General features: G+C 40.6%; 3 protein-coding genes across 3 annotated transcripts; 2 read left to right on the forward strand and 1 right to left on the reverse strand.

The window, feature by feature from the left end:
• Nucleotides 1-29: 29 nt before the first annotated feature.
• Nucleotides 30-8,700, forward strand: LOC311102407 (UNC93-like protein MFSD11). The gene is made up of 13 exons (XM_084143741.1): nt 30-543; nt 1,515-1,570; nt 1,729-1,836; nt 1,981-2,060; nt 4,276-4,372; nt 4,484-4,542; nt 4,736-4,883; nt 5,077-5,126; nt 5,290-5,355; nt 5,439-5,564; nt 5,666-5,840; nt 5,974-6,109; nt 6,484-8,700. The coding sequence occupies exons 1-13, from the start codon at nt 454-456 to the stop codon at nt 6,637-6,639; spliced, it is 1,347 nt and encodes a 448-aa protein (XP_083999867.1). The 5' UTR covers nt 30-453; the 3' UTR covers nt 6,640-8,700.
• A 965-nt stretch (nt 8,701-9,665) lies between these two features.
• Nucleotides 9,666-13,290, reverse strand: LOC311102398 (uncharacterized protein). Its single transcript, XM_084143727.1, has 10 exons — nt 13,033-13,290; nt 12,725-12,820; nt 12,486-12,612; nt 12,218-12,384; nt 11,938-12,089; nt 11,688-11,832; nt 11,499-11,592; nt 11,301-11,379; nt 11,106-11,182; nt 9,666-10,964 (listed from the first exon to the last, which is right to left on the reverse strand). Exons 2-10 carry the CDS (start codon nt 12,777-12,779, stop codon nt 9,875-9,877), a joined length of 1,986 nt encoding a protein of 661 aa, XP_083999853.1. The 5' UTR covers nt 12,780-12,820; nt 13,033-13,290; the 3' UTR covers nt 9,666-9,874.
• Nucleotides 13,291-13,411: 121 nt separating this feature from the next.
• On the forward strand, nt 13,412-23,308 carry nsmce1 (NSE1 homolog, SMC5-SMC6 complex component). Its single transcript, XM_084143774.1, has 8 exons — nt 13,412-13,705; nt 21,007-21,139; nt 21,365-21,486; nt 21,588-21,665; nt 21,759-21,905; nt 22,011-22,127; nt 22,515-22,641; nt 22,842-23,308. The coding sequence occupies exons 2-8, from the start codon at nt 21,022-21,024 to the stop codon at nt 22,946-22,948; spliced, it is 816 nt and encodes a 271-aa protein (XP_083999900.1). The 5' UTR covers nt 13,412-13,705; nt 21,007-21,021; the 3' UTR covers nt 22,949-23,308.
• Nucleotides 23,309-23,330: the final 22 nt, after the last annotated feature.

Here is a 23,330-nt window from a genome sequence, read left to right on the forward strand (position 1 = left end):
CGTTTGATAAATCTCAACTGTTGGTTTGTAATGAAAGTCATTTGGCATTTGTCTACCTCACGACAACGACATACAGCTTGGTCGTATTGTATGCAATCACGAGAAACTTCGCTAGCTAGCTATTAGATACATAGCCTACTACAACAATCTACCAAATGTGCTAATGGTAGGGTTATGCTAAATCGGCTCGTGCTTAGAACTTCTTCACAGAGAGAACGTGCGGAAGAAAAGTTACCATATGGACTTTTGAAGAAAAGTAGCCGAAAAGTGCATGTCCAGCAGAGGCGTGGGGTCTCTAGATTCTATGGTTTTTGTATTTGCTTAGCCATCTCAGAAATGTCTGGTCGACGCAAGAAGTGTACCTGTTGGAAAAATCTTATCTCATTGCATTGAGTGCAATGAATGTAGCGACCTGGGACATCTACCAAGAGGTGGTGCAAGAATAATATAATCATGGCAGACCTCAGGATTTACAACGTTGTCATTCTGGGACTAGGATTTCTGTTCATTTTCACTGCCTTCACTACCTGTGGAAACATTGAAGTAAGTCAAAGGACACACTTTCACGTGTGTGACCTCAGCTGAAGTCGTAACCTAGGCAAACTATATTGACTGGTAATTTGTTTTGTTTGGTAGAGTCAATATCACTGGAGAAAATTCACACCTACCCATTAATATTTCAGATATTAGCAACTTCCTAGCTAGCTAATTTTTCTGAAGTTGACAGCTGTTTGACCTCTCCCCTTCAAATTACATGTCATGTAGGCTACATACTCTAATTAATCAGAAATATAATATATGTTGTCATTTGACATGTTTGTAATCTATTGACTGATCAGTTGTTTGTTTTGCTAAATAGTCAAGTTCACTTGAGACAATGGACAGTTAACCATTGATAACTGCTATCTGAAGTTGGTAGCTTTTTGATATCTGATTTCTTTTTTTACATTAGACATGTCGTCATTGTTTATCATTCATGGTACATCAATATTTATATATTTCGTAATTCCATTCTTTTACTTTTAGATATGTGTGTATTGTTAGATATTACTGCACTGCTGGAAATAGGAACACAAGCATTTCGCTACACCCGCAAAAACATCTGCTAAATATGTGAATGCGACCAATAACATTTGATTTTATTTGAATTGTTGTCATTTTGCAGTCATGCTTCGCTTTTTTCAAGTCCATTGCCTTTGTCTCTCAAGTTTAAGAACTTTTACCCCATGATAAATTGCATCAGTTTATTTTCCAGTGCATCTTCCAGCTCACATGATGTCCTCAGCTGCCTTGTCAGTGGTGCATTGTTGGAGGAGTCCTGGGTTAGGCACATCTTGTGTTTCCAATTTCTTCATTGGTCAATAGATTGTCATGCCAAAATAATTACTCAAATTAATAAATGTAAAGGTCAATATCCACAGGGCACATTGGTAGTGGTGGCAACAATATTTGAGAACATATTTTCTATGTTCTTATGCTTCACATTAATATCCCATTTCTCCTCTATTTTAAAGCAAACCATAGTTAAAAGCCTGGACAATGATACCTTCACTGGAAGTGGTTATCACAGGTGAGTTGGATGGTGTTACCATAGGCTAAATATTGGAAAACCACATTATCCCAGCGAAATGAGTGGGGGAGATAATGTGCATCTTTCAGAATCATTGACCCTTATACCAGACACTAAACTTTTCTCTGTACTGTTTTCTTTCTGTCCTTGTACAACAGCCTTGGAATCATCTATGGAATGTTTTCCTTTTCAAATTTGTTAGCTCCAACTGTTGTTGCAATAATTGGACCACAGTTTACAATGTTTTTCAGTGGAATTCTTTACAGGTGAGTATCAAGAATTCTAAAGGAATGATCCCCCCAATCATTTTCTATTTGCAGATCAGTAGTTGATTGATATTTCTGAAGTAGTTGTCTAGTTATAACAAGGTCATGTGCTGCTGTTTGTTATGGTTCCATTATTTTCCATAGTGGTTACGTAGCTGTATTCATCACCCCATCAACATGGTCCTTTTACTTCACCTCAGTAGTAATCGGCATTGGAGCAGCCAGTAAGTCTGGTTTCTTGGGATCTCTCCTTTGTTCCCTCTGCTATCTGGTTAACATTCCCTGACTACAGAATCACTCACATCATTACATATTGGTACAAATATGTTTTTACATTGAACTGTCATGATTTACATGACAGTTTGGTATAAAGTAATATACAAAAGTATGTGGACACCCCTTCAAATTAGTGGATTCAGCTATTTCATCCACACCCATTGCTTACAGGTGTATAAAATCGAGCACACAGCCATGCAGTCTCCATAGACAAACATTGGCAGTAGAATGGCCTTACTGAAGAGCTCAGTTACTTTCAACGTGGCACCGTCATAGGATGCCACCTTTCCAACAAGTCAGTTCGTAAAATGTCTGCCCTGCTCGAGCTGCCCATGTCAACTGTAAGTGCTGTTTTTGTGAAGTGGAAACGTCTAGGAGCAACAACGGCTCAGCCGTGAAGTGGTAGGACACACAAGCTCACAGAATGGGACCGCCGAGTGCTGAAGCACGTAGCGCGTAAAAATCATCTGTCCTCAGTTGCAACACTCACTACCGAGTTCCAAACTCTGGTAGCAACGTCAGCACAATAACTGTTTGTCGGGAGCTTCATGAAATGGGTTTCCATGGCCGAGTGCAATGCCAAGTGTTGGCTGGAGTGGTGTAAAGCTCACCGCCATTTGACTCTGGAGCAGTGGAAACGCGTTCTCTGGAGTGATTAATCACGCTTCACCATCTGGCAGTCTGACGGACGAATCTGGGTTTGGCGGATACCGGGAGAACACTACCTGCCTGAATGCATAGTGCCAACTGTAAAGTTAGGTGGAGGAGGAATAATGGTCTGGGGCTGTTTTTCATGGTTCGGGCTAGACCCTTTAGTTGAAGGGAAATCTTAATTCTACAGCATACAATGACATTCTAGACAAATCTGTGCTTCCAACTTTGTGGCAACAGTTTGGGGAAGGCCCTTTCCTGTTTCAGCATGACAATGCCCCTGTGCACAAAGTGAGGTCCATACAGAAATGGTTTGTTGAGATCGGTGTGGAAGAACTTGACTGGCCTGCACAGAGCCCTGACCTCAACCCCAATGAACACGTTTGGGATGAATTGGAACGCCGACTGCGAGCCAGGCCTAATCGCGCCCAACATCAGTGCCCGACCTCACTAATGCTCTTGTGGCTGAATGGAAGCAGGTCCCCGCAGCAATGTTCCAACATCTAGTGGAAAGCGTTCCCAGAAGTGTGGAGGCTGTTATAGCAGCAAAAGGGGGACCAACTCCATGATTTTGGAATGAGATGTTCGACAAGCAGGTGTCCACATACTTTTGGTCATGTAGTGTATGTTTCACCTCTTTGTGCATATTCCTAATCCAATCCAAAATTCTCTATGTGGCTCTGGAGTCTACTATTCTCTTACGCATGCCATTCATTCTTAACACATTTGTAAACTGAATTGTACCCATTTTTTGCTGTCGGAATAATGATTTGTAAATTGTAAGTACATCAAATGCGATCCAGGCTCTGTCGCAGCCGGCCGCGACCGGGAGACTCATGGGCGGCGCACAATTGGCCCAGCGTCGTCCAGGGTAGGGGAGGGAATGGCCGGCAGGGATGTAGCTCAGTTGATAGAGCATGGCGTTTGCAACGCCAGGGTTGTGGGTTCGATTCCCACGGGGGGCCAGTATAAAAAATTTAAAAAATTTATTCACTCACTGTAAGTCGCTCTGGATAAGGGCGTCTGCTAAATGACTAAAATGTAAATGTAAATGTAAAAATGATAGTAATTACACAGTATTATAAACAGTTATCAATATGAGTACGGCAGATCAAATCCAGAAGGAGCACATGACCTGCATGCATGGTAAAGCGTATTGAGTGTCTTGTCAGTTGCTGAGCATTGGACAAAGGTTAACATGGTTATGATGTCTGAAATGGAGCTTGTTAATGACTTACATCAAAGGGAAATGCCGGGGTTATGTTCATTATCTCTGATCGCAAGCAAAGCAAACATTTTACAAATGGGAGACCTAAATGAGAATTCTTAGGGCACAAATTCAGATGAACCGAGTTGTTTGATAATGTTAGTTTGTGACAAATAAAAGAGACACATATTTACCCTGAATAGATCCCCGATACTGCATTTTGATCAATTCAAATGTCATTAAATAGCAACCATCTCTATTCATTACATCTGCAGTTCCTAATCATAATGTATCCCTTTCATCAGTGCTTTGGACAGCTCAAGGACACTTCCTTGTGGAGAACTCTGATGCTTCCACCATCAATAGGAACACGGGGATGTTTTGGGCCCTTTTACAGTGCAGGTATATTAATAGTATATATTAACGGTAGACTACATAATAATGGCAGTCATTTCCATTATTTGGTGGCCTAGAGCAGAAGGTGTAATCGTAACACGTTGTTTTCTTTTTCAGCATGTTATTTGGCAATCTTTACATTTATTTCGATTGGAATGGAAGTACAGAAATCTCAGGTATGTGCATGTGAAGATCATCCAATGGGAAAATATGGAGAAAATAGAGCTAACATTAATGAAAACTTGCAATTGCTTCTTTGTTTTCATTTAGGATATGACTCATGCGTCCTTCCAATATTGTTGCCCTACTTAGTAATGGAGTGTGTTCTCTGTTTGATACTGTATTCTTTGTTATTGATGTCCCTCTCAGATAGGAGCAGAAAGACTATCTTTATAGGTCTGCTGGTCACCTCAGTGCTGGGAACACTCAGCTTCCTGGCTCTGAGAAAGACTATTCCACCAGAGGAGGAGATGCTCAACGAGGAGGAGGGCCAGCCTTTGCTCTCAACTCACATGATGTTAGTTAATTTCCTAATTTATTGACAGTACTCTCTCACTGTAACCTTATTCCAATGGGAAGCCATGGCACTGCGTTGGTGTCTCTATTTTAAATGGTGGTTATTCATTTTGCTAAGAATTTGAGTATCACAGTATGGAAAATAATGTATTTGTCTTGCTAATTTGATCATTTTCCCTCTTAATGATTTGCAGGTATAAGCAAAGAGCCAACTCTGCAGTACAAGATGCAAAGTCAGAATTCAGTAAGTTAATATAGCTTCACAGGCTCATGTGTTATTATACAATCAATCATTGATCTATTCCTTAGGGTTAAAGGACACATCTGTTACCTCATTTATGTTGTTTCACTGATTACTATCCTGTTAGTCATCCAAAGCAATTCCTTGTGTGTTTCCTTCTCTTCAGAGACAATCCTGCAACTGCTCAAAACCAAAACCATATTGCTCCTGAGCTGTTGCATGGCATACAGTGGTAAGTAGATTGTACTGCACAACCAAAAGTCCATCCATTTCTGTCAGGGGAATAGTGTTTTTAGCAGTGTGTTGTCATCGTAGGTCTGGAGCTGGCTTTCTATAGTGGTGTGTATGGGACATGTATCGGGGCAACAACAGAGTTTGGAGCGGCAGCTAAAGGCTTGATTGGGATCTCTGGAATCGTGGTGGGGATTGGAGAGATAGTTGGTAGGTTTGTGTTGCCCAGTGTAACTTTTACCCATCACTCTATGTTGGTGTTACTATCTAACAAGGAACTAGTTTGACAATAATCTGATGTTATTTGTCAGGTGGAGGCATCTTTGGACTAGTATGTAAGAACAACCGCTTCAGACGGACATCTGTGGTCTTCCTGGGGATGGTCGTCCATTTTATCGCCTTCTACTTGATCTACCTCAACATCCCAGATGATGCCCCTGTGGTTTTAAAAACTAGCACACTGAACAAGCCATATCTGACACCAAGGTATTGTTTTAATATAAAACACACTAATAAAAACAGGGCTGTATATTGTTTTTATATTAATCAGAAATCATGTCAGTTGAAAACGACCTGTTGTAACCCCCTCACAGTTGAGTGTGTCCTATCTGTTTCCTAGTATCTCCATCGCACTGCTGTGTAGTTTCCTGCTTGGACTCGGTGACAGCTGTTTCAACACTCAACTGTACAGCATCTTGGGGCGTGTTTATGCTGAGCAAAGCGCGCCTGCTTTTGCCATCTTCAAATTCATCCAGGTAACCCCCGAGAGAGCTTGATATAGCTGATCATTTACTAAAACGTATGTACCAGCAACTGATACTGTGGTGCGCTGGGTGTAGTTCATTGCAGTGTAGTTGATTAATAACGTATGGCTGTTGTTTAGGTATGCATAGGCCGATGTATCCCTTGTGTGGTTATACTGTAAGAATAACTAGAGGGAAGGACGATTGAAGGCCGTATTGTGTTGGTCTATGTAGCCACACAAACATGCATTATTATTCTATAGCTGTATGTACCAATTCATTTATTACAGTAGTATTCTGTAAGAACTCACAATCTAAGATACAATTAATACATTACTATAACATAGTAGTAACACAGTCAACTCTTGTTTTCTTTCCTTTGCCAGTCCATTTTTGCAGCAGTGGCCTTTTTCTACAGTGGCTACCTGCTGTTGACATGGCAACTGCTCCTTATGGTCATCCTGGGCTTCATTGGAACACTCTGCTTCTTCATGGTGGAAAGAATACAGAACTTCTCTGTAGACCTACAACAAGAGTATTAGGACCCGTCGTGTGTTAGACTTACATTTCTAGGTTTTTTAACAGGAAAGCTACTTTGCACCTTCACTGTCTTAGCTTTAACTTATCTTGCACAACACACTAATAATATTATGAATAAATAATATGCCATTTAGCAGACACTTTTATACAAAGCGACTTACAGTCATGCGTGCATACATTTTTTATGTACTTTTTTAACTACAGAGAGGTTCCTATAGGATTGTGTATGTGTAATATAAGTTGTAACCACTCACCTGATGTATTAGCTGTCTTTATGATTGCTCTCAGGGTTGTTATTTAAGTCTCATTGTTGCATATTCTGTGGTAGTGTGATTATACGTCATACATTTCGTAACTTGATTAAATTGTTTTTAGATGTTTATTAGAATGTAAGATCCATACGAAACAGAAGACATGTAAATATTGAGGCTTATTGAATGATTTTACAGTTTGAGAAAATATGTAATAAGTGACAAAAACATGCTAGCTATGTATGGAAAATGCTGTGTTGAAATGTGTATAGATAGACTAGGTTTGAACAATTTTGTCTATGACAATTCTCAACATCCACCATGCCAAAGCTTGCGAGAGCTATCCAGTGATGTTTTGGAAAGAATTTAGCCTTGTAATAATACAATTACTGTACAACTTATTGTCAGTGAGCATGTAGATGTAGTAGTAGAGTAGTTTAAAAACACATCCATATGCATGAACATTTATGGCATCCTTTTACTTACATTTGACATGTTTTCAGTCCTACATACTAAGTGCCTGCTAATGTTTTGGTGGTTTGTATCTGTTATAAAGCGATGTCTACTATTGTAAAGTTCTAAACTTTTTGGATTAGGTATAAGTAACCTATTATTAAGGTGCAATATGAGTTCCTGTCCTCGGTGGCAACGTGAAAACACAAACACAATCAGATGTTTTAATTTACACCACCTAGTGCGTTTGCTTGTACCTCTTCTTCGGTTTGTGTTGGTAGACATCACGGGGCACGCGCTACACTTTCTGTTTTTACTGGGAATTGAAGTTCTAGATCGCACATTCAATATCAGAGGTTATTGTGTGGGACAATGACATGCAATACAAATGATGCTCAGAAGATGGTGCTAAAATACCACTGTAGGCCTCAATTTAGATTAGATTGAAGGAAACAGTAACGTTGATCATACAATCAAAAGCGCTCTAATTCAACTCATTGCAGCTATTCCTTTTTAAAGACTGTCAGGTAGCACCTATACTGTTGCGGTTCTCCTTTTCTTAGATACAGGAAACGGATATGTTAACTCAGTCCAAGCGTAGACACATTTGCATCCTCATGATAATGCACCTCTCTTTTTTCCTCCCATGCAATAGGTTGCGTGTGCTGTTTTCTATTGCAAGTCCTTTCTGGTACTGTACGTCATTGTAAATGTGTGGTACATATTGCTAAAGGTGATGCAGACTTTCAGCCTAAAATATTTTCCATTACAAATGCCCACCTTAAAATGCATCTATATCAAACATTTTATTACACTTGCAACAATTTAGATAGAAAGCTAAAAGGAACTGGATAAAAGTGATTGAACTGTTAGTACTCCCTAAAAGTGATGTATATTTTCTCCCTCTAACAAGGACATTTTAATGTTGATCACTGGCAGGAAGATGTGACATCACTTCAGTTCATTTGTTTTCCAAGCAAGGTTTAAGAGCAGGGCCCATAAATCATAGAGGTGGACGCTGAGCCTTAGAGAAGCAGTAAGGGCACCAGAGGTCCCACAGTACTTCACAGGTAATTGAGTATTGATTGCATTATAATCAGAATCCTAAAGTGTTCTTCCTTCGTGCTATTTTCTAGTCAATTGTGCAACTTGATCCTTTGCATACAAACATAAAGAATGATGTGTGGTATAAGTCCTGAAATGTACATTACCTATTGGAATCTACAAGTGCTCACTTGGTATTTCTAACACTAACTGGACTGAAGCTTAACATACATTTAACACAGAGACGTACCTAGGTATTTGAGCTATTAAATGGCAATGACAGAAAGTCGTATAACTCAATAAATTGACATTTTCAAGACAACCTTTGAGCTGCCTTTATCCTCAACAACAAGGCTGTTAAAAGTCATTTCCATCACTTGCATTGCCTGTCCAAAGTATTCAAAGTATGACATAGCTGTGAATGCCACAATGCTTTCCTGCATGCTTGCTCAATACAAGCATGACAAGCTGGCATAGCAGACCTGTGGCTCTGTGAAAATGGCCTTTCACAATCCCCTCCGGTGTCACCACACTTCTATCTTGGCCTTTGTTCAAAAACAGCCTGTCACAAAACCGCCACAAAACTGTGAAATAAATTATGCTGAGTGCCTGTCATTCCAACTGTATACTATTATTGATGGTTAAACTGTGGCAAATGCCTCACAATTTTCTGCATGATAAACCATCACTATGTGTGTCACTAGTCAGGTAATCTTTATTCAAGCTTCACCAGTTAAGCGAAGAGCTTTGAAGGGAAAAAAGTGTTTGTGTTTTCTACAATAAACACTACAAAACATGAACTTCATCCTCAGAAAATAACCCTAAACAAACCCTATTTTTGATTGCTCAACACATCTATGACATCAGAGGCTGGCTCTACTTTGTGGGTGTGTATTTCCAAGGAAGCTGCAACGTACGTGTTTCAAGGAACAGCGCAATGAGGAAGTAGGCCTACCACTTTTTTCTTCAGAAATTCAACCTCCATGTTTGCATGAGGGTTCTACTGCTAACACTATTTAGCCTATCAAACATCAGATGCAATGAAACTTTCTGACTATTTCACTATACTATTTTGGGAAGCAATTAGAAGATAAGTAACTTTTAGAGGCTGGAGACTAGTTTGACGACCTTGATGTGTAATCTAGATGTTATTCCTCAATATTTCAACTGAAGTACATATCCCTTTTTTTCCCCTCCATCCCAGATGATGAACAACATGTCTCAGACAGATGAGGCAAAGACAAGACATGTTATGTATCCACACAATGTCTCTTCAACAATTAACTGTTGCAGTTTCCCACACACAAATGTTTATTTAGAGAAGCTGTACATGCAACATGTGGACCATTTCTGGACTTGAGGCTACAGCATTTTCATGGCAGAATGGTATTCAAACCGTTTGTATGATATTGAAAAAACACATCTATGAGCTCAATTCCCCAAGATAAAGAAAATAGCAAAGTGAAGTGCAAAAGTGTCTACCGTATCATCACACACAATGATAAGACCTGTCATTGTCTATTTGCATGGCTTGGTCTGAACAGAAAGCAGCAAGAAAGGGACTTCCAAGTATCGGACATTGTCCTCCTTGTGAGTTGGGTATGAAATTTAGAGGCATGTTCCCCATGGAGCTTTGAGGGATCTCAGTCTCCAGACACTTGTTCAGCAGTTTGTCTTGTTCAGCACTCTGCCCTGAAACCCACTGATCTGGGCTATTTTGTCCCAGGCTCTGTAAAGCCTGATAATCGCCGTCACTCGGGGGGAGGCTGCATCCAGGGTCAGGCAGGCTGTGGTAACATGGATTCACATCGTACATCAGTGGCACGTCCATGAAGGCATCAGTCCCTCTCTCATTGTACTTACCGACTGCCTCACTGAAGCTCTGATATCCAGCAACGACACTGGTAACATTGCTGTCATTAGAGCCGTAGATCAGACTGGTGTCCTCTGCTGACGTGGTAGTCTCTGAATCATCACTGGCGCCATCACAAGGGTGATATGAAAAGTCGGTTTGCAAGAGGGGTGCACAGTTAGTGGACAAGTTAAGGTCTTGCTGACCAGTACCAAGAAACAGCTGTGGATGGCCATTTTTCAACACGTCAGCCTCACCAGTATGGTAGGAGGAGTTACAAAAGAGCAGAGGCTGTGTAGGAAATGAGGATGTTTCGCTTGTTGTTAACTCTTGAAGGAAGTTGAGGGGCACTGAGTGGGAGTAGGTAATATTGTTGTAACAAGACGACCCACAAGAGCCTCCAAACTCACTCATGAAATGAAGACGATTGTAGTCAGATGAACACACACCACTGTCTCTATTTGACTCAGGGCAGTTCATTTGTGTACCATCATCTGTCATAGGAGGGGCCAAGTGCAATAACTGAGGATTCCCGTCCAAAGGAACAAGGCTGGGAAAGACTTTGCTCAGGGCCTCTTGAAGATGGCTAATGATCTGCACATTACTAGTCTCCGGGCTCATGGAACATGTGTGGGCATAGCCCAGGGAAGATGATGAGTCAAGCTCTGAGCCATTGCCTTGCTGCTGGCCTCTTCCACTGCTCCCATACCCTATCGAGAGGTTTGTCCTGTAGGGAAAAGACAAGCGGGAAATTTACAGTGAATTAAAGCTTATTTTCATTGCAAGGACTTGACCGCCCACGCGAATAGGACTGAACATGAAGACACTTTTACATTTTGCTATGTTTATATTGCATCAATATGCTCACCATGTTTTTCCTTCAATGTCCATTTTTGACGAATCAACATAGATTGAGGATAAAAGTATTTTGGGAGGAGACAATATCTGTGATGGAGAACAAACATCACTAAATGCAAATACACAAATGGAAGGAATTACAGTAGGAAAGTAATGAAGGTTTACAGTTTATTTAAACAAAGAATATTTGGAGATAGAACCTCACCTTAGGTACTCCTGGAACCATATACAAAAGGTCTGGGTTTGAACATTTAGGAATATTATCCCACAACTTGGTTTTGAGTCTGCAGAGGGGGAAAATAGGAGTATTTGAAAGCCTATAGGGCCAATATGAAGCTGTATGATAACAAATGTTTGTGGAAACAGACATACTATCACCTACAGACATGTCAGGACAACTTACCTAACACTGCACCAAAACAAAGCACTTGTGATGATGATAACGGTAATGCAACTTAAAACAATGACAATCTGGAGCACTTTCTGAGATGATGCAGCTGTGGAGCAGAGAAGAATATACAATGAGCTACAAGGTGAAAGTGAAATTAAGGTTTGAAAACCCATGGATGATAAATCTCCTTTAATCACTTACGGTTAGTGAATTCCAACTCTTCACTCCAGTCACTGAAACGGCCGCTAATGTCAGTATAGGTTCTGACCTTCAGAGCATAAATGGTGTTTGGCTCCAAGTCTCTGCCAAGTATTTCATGGGAAGTTGTTGAGTCATTTTTGGACACCTGTAGGAACAAAGGAAAGGGGTAGAGGGAAAGTTGTCTTTGTGATGTGATAGCAAATGGGGGAATGCTGTAATATGAGGGTTTTATCATATCACCCTCCTTTACCTCATCTGTTTCTCCTTTCTTTCTGTAGCTCAATTCGGTAATCAAGTACTTAGAAATCAGTTCATCATCAGGGTAGTTTTTCTTCCATTTGACCAGGAAATTCCCATTTTCTGTTGATTTCACCTCTTGGACGGTGGGGGTTTTGGGTTTTACTGTATAGGGCAAAGATAGGGATCGTTTGACATATCAATCAATGAAAGCATGGTTTAATTTCATGCAATATTCTTTATAACAGTAATTCATTTGCAAATAGCAATCTGCATATGTAGATGCAACTCACTGCTGCTATTGATACAGATGACTTTGGAATTTAGGCGCTTCCCAGAATTCCAAAGTGTTGCATTAAACTTCTCCCCATTAACAAGTTTCATTGGATGAATAGAGCATCCACATTTGGAAACACCATTGGACCTCTCCTTTTCCTTGAAAGTACAATCATTCCAAACCCTGGGAAATAAGTCGAATAATAATGCAATTTTGAAATGGAATATGACTTCCTGGTGAGATTAACATCAACAATAGAAAACCTTAAACAATCATAAACTTACTTATTTTGTGTGTCTGATAATTCCAATGTCATGTTGTATTCAGCACACTTAGACTTGTCAGTTGTAAAATGACAAACCATTATTTCGTAATAGTCGTTGAAGCATTGAAGATTTTCATCACTCATTACTACAAGTAATAAAAATAAAAATAAACTTGTCAAATGTTAATCATGATCAGGCAAAATACTGAGGTTAAATCTACTCACATGTTTATAGGCTATATAAAAATGACTGCTTACCATCATCAGCTATCAAAGTCCCAAGGTTTGTGAATATAATAAGCAATAGAAACATTGTTGCTGAGTACTCGAGTAAACCACACAGTATAATTCAATCTGAAATCAGAAAGAGAAAATGTTTCCTGTTAGTGTTTAAATTCCTGTACATTACAATAGGCTACATGTTAGCCTAAATATGAAGAAGTAAGTGATTATCAATACAGTATGGTTTTTATGGGTCTACAGATGTTGCTTTTGTTTACAGACCTAACTTTCCCACTAGATTCCCTTTTATTACATACAGATATAGCAAATAGAAAGTCACTCACCCTCACAATGATAGATCATAATTTTGAGGAAGTAGTCATTCCTTCTTTTAAAGAACAAACAAAATAAAATAATGAATCTATAATAAAGTACAGTCTTTATACGATCTACAGTGTTGACAATACTGTGTCACTTTACACGAATAGAAAGAGCTGTGGTGTTGACAACTCTGCATTGCTTACTGGAAATTACAGTTCCAACAGGACACACCTTTCATGGGAAGTTCGTCCCCCTTCCTTGTATGACCATATCACACGCACGCTTTTTTTTTTTTATGGTTGATTACCAACTTCAAATTCCAACAGCGACATCTTGATAATATTTCGAAAAGGCTATCTTTTCGCAACTTGATCTATTGTCGGGAAGTCCGGTTGCAGATAAACACATGGAACCCTGAGCCAATAGTTTCCAATCTAAACCATAGCTACTGTACTATCTTTCCCTGAGCGCTCTTCTCGCTTGAGACGCTTTTGTTCTACCAGTCCGCTTGGTGGCGGTAGCACCTTGGCTTCAATGTGGTTTTTCAGAACCACCGTAAACGTCACTACAGAGAAAGAGGTAGGCCCGCGCAAGTCTCAAGCACAACCCGCGTAAACAAAGCTAGCTAGCTAACTTTTGAGAGAAGTAGAAGAACCAGCTAAACAAAACAGAGCAGAGAAAGGACTGACTTGCCTGGTGAGTGGGGATGCTGTTGTTTGAAAGGTTGTTTAAATATGTTTTGTTGTTGCTATACCCTGGTGCTGGTCTATTTTGGCCAGAACATTTGCTGACATGTTGTTACCACTGTTGGTTAGCTGTCGTTGGCTAGTTGGATAACGTTAACTGGCTAGCGAAATTAAAGTGTATTGGTCGCGTTGCCGTACACATTAGCAGCTAGTATAGTGGATGCAGCGAAATGCTTGTGTTACTAGCTCCTAACACTGCAGCAAAAATGTCAAACAACTACACAAATAATAAAAAATAACATCTCCAGACAGTTAGCTAACAACTCCAAATAACACAGACCACGTTTACATGCGCACAGTATTCCGGATAGTAGCTCATATCACGGTCTTATTCTGGATAAGCAGTTTACATAATACTATGCCATTTAGCAGACGCTTTTATCCAAAGCGATTTACAGTCATGCGTGCATACATTTTTTTGTGTATGGGTGGTCCCGGGGATCGAACCCACTACCTTGGCGTTACAAGCGCCGTGCTCTACCAGCTGAGCTACAGAGGACCACATGCACCTTTGATATCCCGCTCAAGAGTATCCCTGTGACCATGAATAAACAGAATATTCCTCCTTTAAATTCATAAGGATTAAATGGAATAGTAACTGATATATGGACACTGACTGTAGGCATATAACCTCTCACATGTAGCTTAATATAATATGAACTCTTGCAGAATTATGCATTTCTTAACCCTCCTGTTATGTTGTGGGTCAATTTGACCCGTTTCCACTTTTGCGTTGTCTAAAATACTAGTTAACCACTCTTTTTCGCCATGAAATTACATGACTTTTCCTCATTTAGGGTCATGAACCTAACTGCAAAATGTGGACACACTGATGTGTTGTGGAATGTCTGTGTACATTTTGTATACAAACATGATGTTGTGGGTCATTTTGACCCGGAGGCTTTCATGTGTATATATATTTGCACAGGTGCAAAACAAAAAAGTGTCTTTGATTTATTTTGTTTTGACTGGTCCTGGTTGCACTTTTAGAATTGTGTTTGGGTTAAAAAGGGCTTTCCCAAGCTTCTCCTCAGTGTGAGAGCAGCAGGTCCCTGACACAGACACTCAAAAATGAGCTCCAAAAGATTTTCAATCAATGAAGTCTTATCACAAATTCTGGACTGTGACAGTGAAAAAGAAGAAGAGGTTTCAGAGACAGAGGATATTTCAGAGATAGAGGACAATGCTGTTGATGATCCAGATTTTGTCTTCATTGAAGAGGATTCAGAGGAGGAGTCTGCCGTACCATCCCCTACATCAGATGAGAGACAGAGCATGCAACAAGCATCATCAAGAGAAGAGAAGACATGGAAGTCTAAAGATGGTCATATTGAATGGTCACCGTCACCACAACGAGGTCAAGGTAGACTCTCAGCTTCCAATGTAATAAAAATGGTTCCAGGACCTACACGATTTGCTGTCACTCGAGTCCATGACATACAATCAGCTTTTGAGCTCTTTTTACCCCAAGCAATAGAGAAGATTGTTCTGGACATGACCAACTTGGAGGGGAGCCGTGTGTTTCAAGAGAACTGGAAGCCACTGGATCGGATTGACTTGCATGCATACATTGGATTGCTCATATTAGCTGGAGTCTACCGGTCAAACGGAGAAGCAACGGCCAGCCTGTGGAATGAAGAGAATGGAAGGCCAATATTTCGGGCAACAATGTCTCTACAAGAATTCCACATAATTTCTCGGGTGATTCGCTTTGATAACCGTGATACCAGACCGGGTCGACGTGAAAGAGACAAACTAGCTGCAATCAGAGATGTATGGGATAAATGGGTGGAAATTCTACCGTTACTGTACAATCCCAGTCCTCATGTTACAGTTGATGAACGCCTTGTTCCATTCAGAGGACGTTGTCCCTTCAGACAGTATATGCCAAACAAGCCTGCAAAATGTGGCATCAAAATATGGGCAGCATGTGATGCCACATCAAGCTATGCATGGAATATGCAAGTTTACACTGGGAAGCCACCCGGCGGAGTGCCTGAGAAAAACCAGGGGATGCGGGTGGTGCTGGACATGAGTGAAGGGCTGCAAGGTCATAACATCACGTGTGACAACTTCTTCACATCCTACCGCCTTGGTGTTGAACTACAGAAGAGAAAGCTGACCATGGTTGGAACAATCAGAAAAAACAAACCTGAACTTCCCAGTGAGCTTCTGAAAATGCAGGGCAGAACTGTGCATTCCTCTAAATTTGCTTTCTCTGAAAATGCAACTGTTGTTTCATACTGCCCAAAGAAGAACAAGAATGTTCTTGTAATGAGCACAATGCACAAAGATGCATCGCTGAGTGCAAGAGAGGACATCAAGCCACAAATAATACTGGACTACAATTCCACCAAAGGAGGAGTTGACAATTTGGATAAAGTCACAGCAACATATAGTTGTCAGCGCATGACTGCCCGCTGGCCTTTGGTGATTTTCTACAACATTGTGGATGTGTCTGCTTACAATGCCTATGTCCTGTGGACTGAAATCAACCAGCAATGGAATGGTGGCAAATTGTACCGACGCCGGCTTTTCCTAGAGGAGCTCGGCAAAGCTCTCATCACTCCCAAGATCCAGAGGAGAGTCCGGCCTCCTCGGTCGACAGCAGCTGCATCTGCCGTCCAGAAAATTCAAGCTGGACCATCAACACATGCCTCCAATCAACCAGAAATGGATCCAGTGGATACAGGCAGTGGCAAGAAACGGAAAAGATGCCAGCTCTGCCCCCCTCGACAAGACAGTAAAACAAGCACCACTTGTGTAGAATGCAATAAATACATCTGCAGAAAGCACACACACACATTGTGTTCAACATGTAGAGAGAAAGACTGAAGGGATAATATGGACCAATAGGGGGGGAAAAAACCTACTTGGGGAAACTGAAAAATCTTGTTTGTGAGAAAGGAAATATGTTTAACAAATAGTTCTTAAATATTGTTTAAAAAAAATAAAAAGTATTGTATTTCTTCTTTCTGAAATGTCTGATAAGACAAAATAAAGTTGTTTCTGTTTTTACTTAATTCTTTGACTGTCTTGAGTGTGTTTAAACTGTGCGGGTCAATTTGACCCGTAACATAATGGATGTCATTTTTTTCCAGCAAAGCACAAGGGTTAAAATGGTACAACAAATGTTAATTTTGTCTCGGGAACAGGAGTGGAGAAATTATTTATTTAAGCATCTCTTGAAAAAATACAATTTGTTTGACAATCAGATTAAAACATCACACAACACCCATGATATGTGAAACTGAGCCTACGCAGACTTTTAACCCTCCCGTTGTCCTAGGGTCAAATGACCCGCCACTGTGTTGAACCAACTTTATTTAATTTTTATATTTTTTGGATCATTTGTGAGAAGGAGGCAGTGATACTTTCTCACTGCCTCCTTCTCACAAATGATCCCCAAAATATAAAAATTAAATAAAGTTGGTTCAACACAGTGGCGGGTCATTTTGACCCTAGGACAACGGGAGGGTTAAAAAAACAGCAGTAAACGGGATAGGATGTTTACATGCCACACTATCCCGTCTAAAATCAGCATATCCCAGGCATCTTATCCGGGTTTGTCATAACTGCAATACAAGCTTTTTTGGGTTAGTGTAAACAGGATATGTTTATATGCGTCAACTCAAAAACAGAATACTTGAGTATCCCGTATAATAACAGGATATAGGTGTGCATGCAAACGTGGTCATCGTAATCAAAATGCAATCTATGCGTATTTACACCAAAACATTTAATTTACAGCATTAGATATATTGCAGTGCGTCATGAAGAGAATCCAGTGTATAAACAGTGTAGCTAACAAAATGCAATGTACAGTAGTAGATACAGTATATTAGAATGAGCTATGTGAAGAATACAGCATATGAGTACGTTGTTTAGAAGGAGTGCACGGTCGAATTGAATTTGTGCACACGCGCACTTCACAGAGGAGGCGTTCCCTAATGGAAATATGCAAATACATGCTATAAAGTGCCAATAGGATTTCACTAGCTTGTGCTTGGCTTTGCCCACCTCCTTACTTAACCTGCCCACTATGCTTAATTTGCTCCAACTGTAACCGACACAGATGAACTATCTTGGGTTAGTTATAAATATATTTGATAGCAGCCTACACAATACATAATAATATTGATAACCATCTAGATGTCACCTTGATACATACAGTGCATTCGGAAATTATTCAGACCCCTTGACGTTTTCCACGTTTTGTTACATTACAGCCTTATTCTAAAAAATGATTAAATTGTTTTCCCCCCTCATCAATCTATACACAGTACCCCATAATGACAAAGCAAAAACAGTTTTTTTTAGAATTTTTTGCAAATGTATAAAATACGAAAAACTGAAACGTCACATTTACATAAGTATTCAGACCCTTTACTCAGTACTTTGTTGAAGCACCTTTGGCAGCGATTACAGCCTTGATTCTTTTTGGGTATGACGCTACAAGCTTGGCACACCTGTATTTGGGGAGTTTCTCAGATTATTTTCTGCAGATCCTCTCAAGCTCTGTCATTTTGTATGGGGAGCGTCGCTGCACAGCTATTTTCAGGTCTCTCCAGAGATGTTCGATCGGGTTCAAGTCTGGGCTCTGACTGGGCCACTCAAGGACATTGAGACTTGTCCCGAAGCCACTCCTGCGTTGTCTTGGCTGTGTGCTTAGGGTCGTTGTCCTGTTGGAAGGTGAACCTTGGCCCCAGTCTGAGGTTCTGAGTGCTCTGGAGCAGGTTTTCATCAAGGATCTCTCTGTACTTTGCTCTGTTCATCTTTCCCTCGAGCCTGACTAGTCTCCCAGTCCCTGCCGCTGAAAAACATCCCCACAGCATGATGCTGCCACCACCATACTTCGCCGTAGGGATGGTGGCAGGTTTCCTCCAGACGTGACGCTTGGCATTCAGGCCAAAGAGTTCAATCTTGGTTTCATCAGACCAGAGAATCTTGTTTCTCATGGTCTGTGAGTCCTTTAGGTGCCTTTTGGGGGGGAAAAAGTGGGCTGTCATGTGCCTTTTACTGAGGAGTAAACACAGCCACAACACCGGGACACAGTGCCCTTCGCTCCCGCTTGACAAGTACTACTGTCCGGCAACGGCTTTGGAAGTAGCTACCTAGTAGCCAATATCAGGATGACAGTCACAGTAAGCACACACATACAACGCATAAAGCAACAGTACACCCATCATCAATACTTTTAATAAAAAACAATCTTCAGTTTTATAACTGAAAATGTAAAATTATTTGTTTAAAACAGTGAAATACGACACAGTTAAATAAGTCCAAAGTCTAACGTTACGGTAGCTCAAATGTACGGTTGTGGTGTGATAAGCAACGAAGAAGAAAAAAACACAGCTCAATCAAAACCATCTAACCTATAGCAGAGTGCTTTCGACACACACCCACTCCTTTCCTTTCGACACACCCACTCGCCCATACTCTGGTCGTCATATTGAGTTGCAGCTAACCCTTTCTCGCAACGTTGGCTGTGTTTGTGAGTCTGGTCGTGTGTGTGTAGGTGCCAAGTGTGTGCAAAGCTGTCATCAAGGCAAAGGGTGGCTATTTGAAGAATCTGACATTTGTTTTATCACTTTTTTGGTTACTACATGATTCCATATGTGTTATTTCATAGTTTTGATGTCTTCACTATTATTCTACAATGTAAAACATAGTAAAAATAAAGAAAAACCCTTGAATGAGTAGGTGTGTCCAAACTTTTGACTGGTAGTGCATATATATTGGGGCGGAGGGCGCGCGCAACTCAATATTAGGAAGGTGTTCCTAATTTTATGTACAATCAGTGTGAGTACAGGAGTATGTGTGTGTATGAGATGTGTGTGTGTGTGTGAGTCACCTTGTCTATTACTACAGGAGAGCTACACGCCCACCCTGAGCGAGCTAGCTAACTAACATTACTGTTTGACAGCTAGAGAACCAACAATTATGATAACTGTCATGAACAAAAATATAAACGCAACATGCAACAATTTAAAAGATTTTACTGAGTTAAAGTTCATATAAGGAAATCAGTCAATTGAAATGAATTCATTAGGCCCTAATCTATGGATTTCAGATACCTTTAAAAAAAGGTAGCGGCGTGGATCAATAAACCAGTCACTATCTGGTGTGACCATCATTTGCCTCATGTAGCGTGACACATCTCCTTCGCATAGAGTTGATCAGGCTGTTGATTGTGGCCTGTGGAATGTTGTCCCACTCCTCTTTAATGGCTGTGCGAAGTTGGTGGATATTGGCGGGAACTGGAACACGCTGTTGTAGACGTCGACCCAGAGCATCCCAAACATGCTCACAGGGTGACATGTCTGGTGAGTATGCAGGCCATGGAAGAACTGGGACATTTCCAGCTTCCAGGAATTGTGTACAGATCCTTGCTACATGGGGCCGTGCATTATTACGTTGAAACATGATGTGATGGCTAAATGGCACGACAATGGGCCTCAGGATCTCATCATGGTATCTCTGTGCATTCAAATTGCCATCGATAAAATGCAATTGTGTTGTCAGTAGCTTATTCCTGCCCATACCATAACCCACCATGGAGCACTCTGTTCACAACGTTGACCGCTCACCCCCACACAACGCAATACAAGTGGTTTGCGGTTGTGAGGCTGGTTGGATGTACTGCCAAATTCTCTAAAACAATGTTGGAGGCGGCTTATAGTACAGAAATAAACATTCAATTCTCTGGCAACAGCTCAGGTGGACATTCCGTCAGTCAGCATGCCAATTGCATGCTTCCTCAAAACATTAGACATATGTGGCATTGTGTTGTGACAAAACTGCACATTTTAGAGTGGTCTTTTATTGTCCACAGCACAAGGTACACCTGTGTAATGATCATGCGGTTTAATCAGCTTCTTGATATGCCACACTTGTCAGTTGGATGGATTGTCTTGGCAAAGGAGAAATGCTCACTAACAGGGATGTAAACAAATTTCGGCACAACATTTGAGAGCAATAAGCTTGGTGCGTATGGAACATTTCTGGGCTCTTTAATTTCAGCTCATGAAACCAACACTTTACATGTTGCGTTTTATATTTTTTGTTCAGTGTAGCTAACCACTTTCATCTGTGAGCTAACGTCAGAATATAATGCAAAGAGGCAAATTGGCTTGTCGATGTGTGTGCCCAGGCACTAGCAATTCTTGGTCAACCCCATCGTGTGGGGTCCAATGGAATCTCACCCCCTCAAATGCTGCTTATTCAAAATCGCTGTTGACTATTTTCTAGGGCTTTCCTTGCACCATGGCTCGACCACTGGGAGAAAGCCATAAAAGGTTCCTGCAAACCATGATGGTCAATGGGATCATTGATGGTGCCAAGGCAAGGGCTCTCCACCGGCATTGCTGTGAGACACACGGTGGTAAGAACTGCATAGCTGCATACTTCAAACTACTGTTTAATCTTTGTCAGCAAAGTGTCTGTATGGTAAAACCTTAAATTCAAAGGTCTGGTTTTCCAGACACAATAGAGATTCTCTATTGAAAGTGCCTTTCAGTCCAGGACTAGGCTTAATAAAGGTCTGAGAAACTGGCCCAAAATGTATTTGTTGAGGGCCACTTGCTCACATTTACTTCTTTTTATACAGCACACTATGCTCATGATAAACTGGATGAATTCATCGAGGTGATCAATGCCCAGCTGCAGCCCATGTTCATGCAGATCAGAAAAGGGATGTCTGAGGAGGATGGTCTTCAGTACCATGCTTTGGTCAGTGACACTAATCAAATTCATTCACAAAGCTCTTTTAGGACTACTGGAACCATCATGAACTGCTCTTATTTTTCCTGTTGACATCTACTCCTGTCCAGGTGAACATGGCTGAAACTGATGTGACCAGGATGTCAACTGATTATGCAGACAATGAGTTGGAATTATTCCGAAAAACAGTGAGTATGCTGTTTTTAGTAAATGACTGACAATAAGACTTAAGAATTAAATAACATTTGAAAATCTCAGTAATAACTGGCATGTTCTTTTAGATGGACCTGATTGTGGACTCTGACAATGGAACCGCCTCTTCCACGGACATCCTCAACTGTGCCGACAGCCTCCAGACGAAGAAGCTAAAGAAAAGAGAAACGGAACATGTCCTGAACAGGCTTGTTCAGGATAAGTGGCTGAATGAGGTGCAGTCTCTGAAGACACATTCTATGCATGCAGTTATTACTACTTGTGCGCACTCACTTTCTTGTCACTGATCGACTTGCAATCTGGGTTCTTCTTTTGTTCAGAAAAATGGTGACTACTCGCTCTCCACTCGATGTATAATGGAGATGGAGCCATACATTCGGATGTTGTACCAAGATCAGGTCAAGGTCTGCCATATCTGTCACAATGTGGCCTTGCAGGTAAAGTGATACAACTTACATTTAAATGACCGTAAATAAGTTGCATCTAACTGTATTCCTCCTGTTCGCTAAATCAGACCCGTGTCGAATCTAAATTGAAATTGGTGTAACATCTGCTTTTTGCTAGATTCCCAAACTCACTTTCCTCAATCCTCAGCTTTCTTTTCAAACTTGCTAGAAGGTAGACATAAATGTTTAATGTTGCATGTACAATGTTTTGTTGGATATGCTTCTCATGACATTTTCATGAATGGTGTAGTTGCTACTCAAAATATGTTGAGTGAATTTAAAATGGGATTGACACCACTGATATAGCCTGGCTTTTATAGGCAAAGCATTTGGTTTCATGCTTCATTTTTATAATAATCTGGTCTTTTTACCTCTCAGTGCCAGATGTGTGAAAATCCTACATGTGGCATCAAAATCCACACCCCTTGTGTCGCCAGATACTTCAAAGGAAGGACTGATCCACGATGCCCTGCCTGTGAGGACTTCTGGCCACATGAGATCCCAGGTAATAATGTTACACTGCGCAAAGAATTGCAACACAAGTGGTACCATGATAGTCTGTCTATACAATTTATCATAGTTTGTATAAAGGTCTGTGTATACATATCACTTTCATCAGTTTTGACTCAGACGAAGAATAAACAAATATTGACCTACCTTATCTAGTCATTCATATGATTTAATTTTCACTTCTCTTCCCAATAGAGCCTCCGTCCTCTCAGAGCGAGAGTCAGTCAGCAGCCAAAGAAAACACAGACCCCACCCCCACTCCTCGGTCTACAGCTCAGACCCGGAGGACCAGGAGGTCATAATCTCACGGATACATGTATAGCTGTCATTACTTTCAGTACAATGTTTTGCCTTCATTAAAATGTACAGTTTATCGTACAGATAACTCAAAATGTAATATTTTTCATAATTGTATATCAAATGTTAGTTACATCTTTCATTGAATCGGCTGTGGTCTCCCATGAGCTCCACTCTTAACTTAAATGATCTTAATTTTATTAAGTTACTTTCTAGAGGAGCAATTTTGGGAAATGTGGCAACTACTTAAATCATTCTTTCAGGCAGTTTAAATGGAAAGCTGTGTTTACATAATTTGTACCTGTGGTTCATTAGGTTGTTAAATTAGAATAGTACTGCCTTATTTGAATAAATTATGGAAATTACCTCATCTCTCAGTATCTGCAG

Source organism: Coregonus lavaretus (assembly GCF_964263955.1).
Source record: "Coregonus lavaretus genome assembly, chromosome: 2".
NCBI lineage: Eukaryota > Metazoa > Chordata > Actinopteri > Salmoniformes > Salmonidae > Coregonus > Coregonus lavaretus.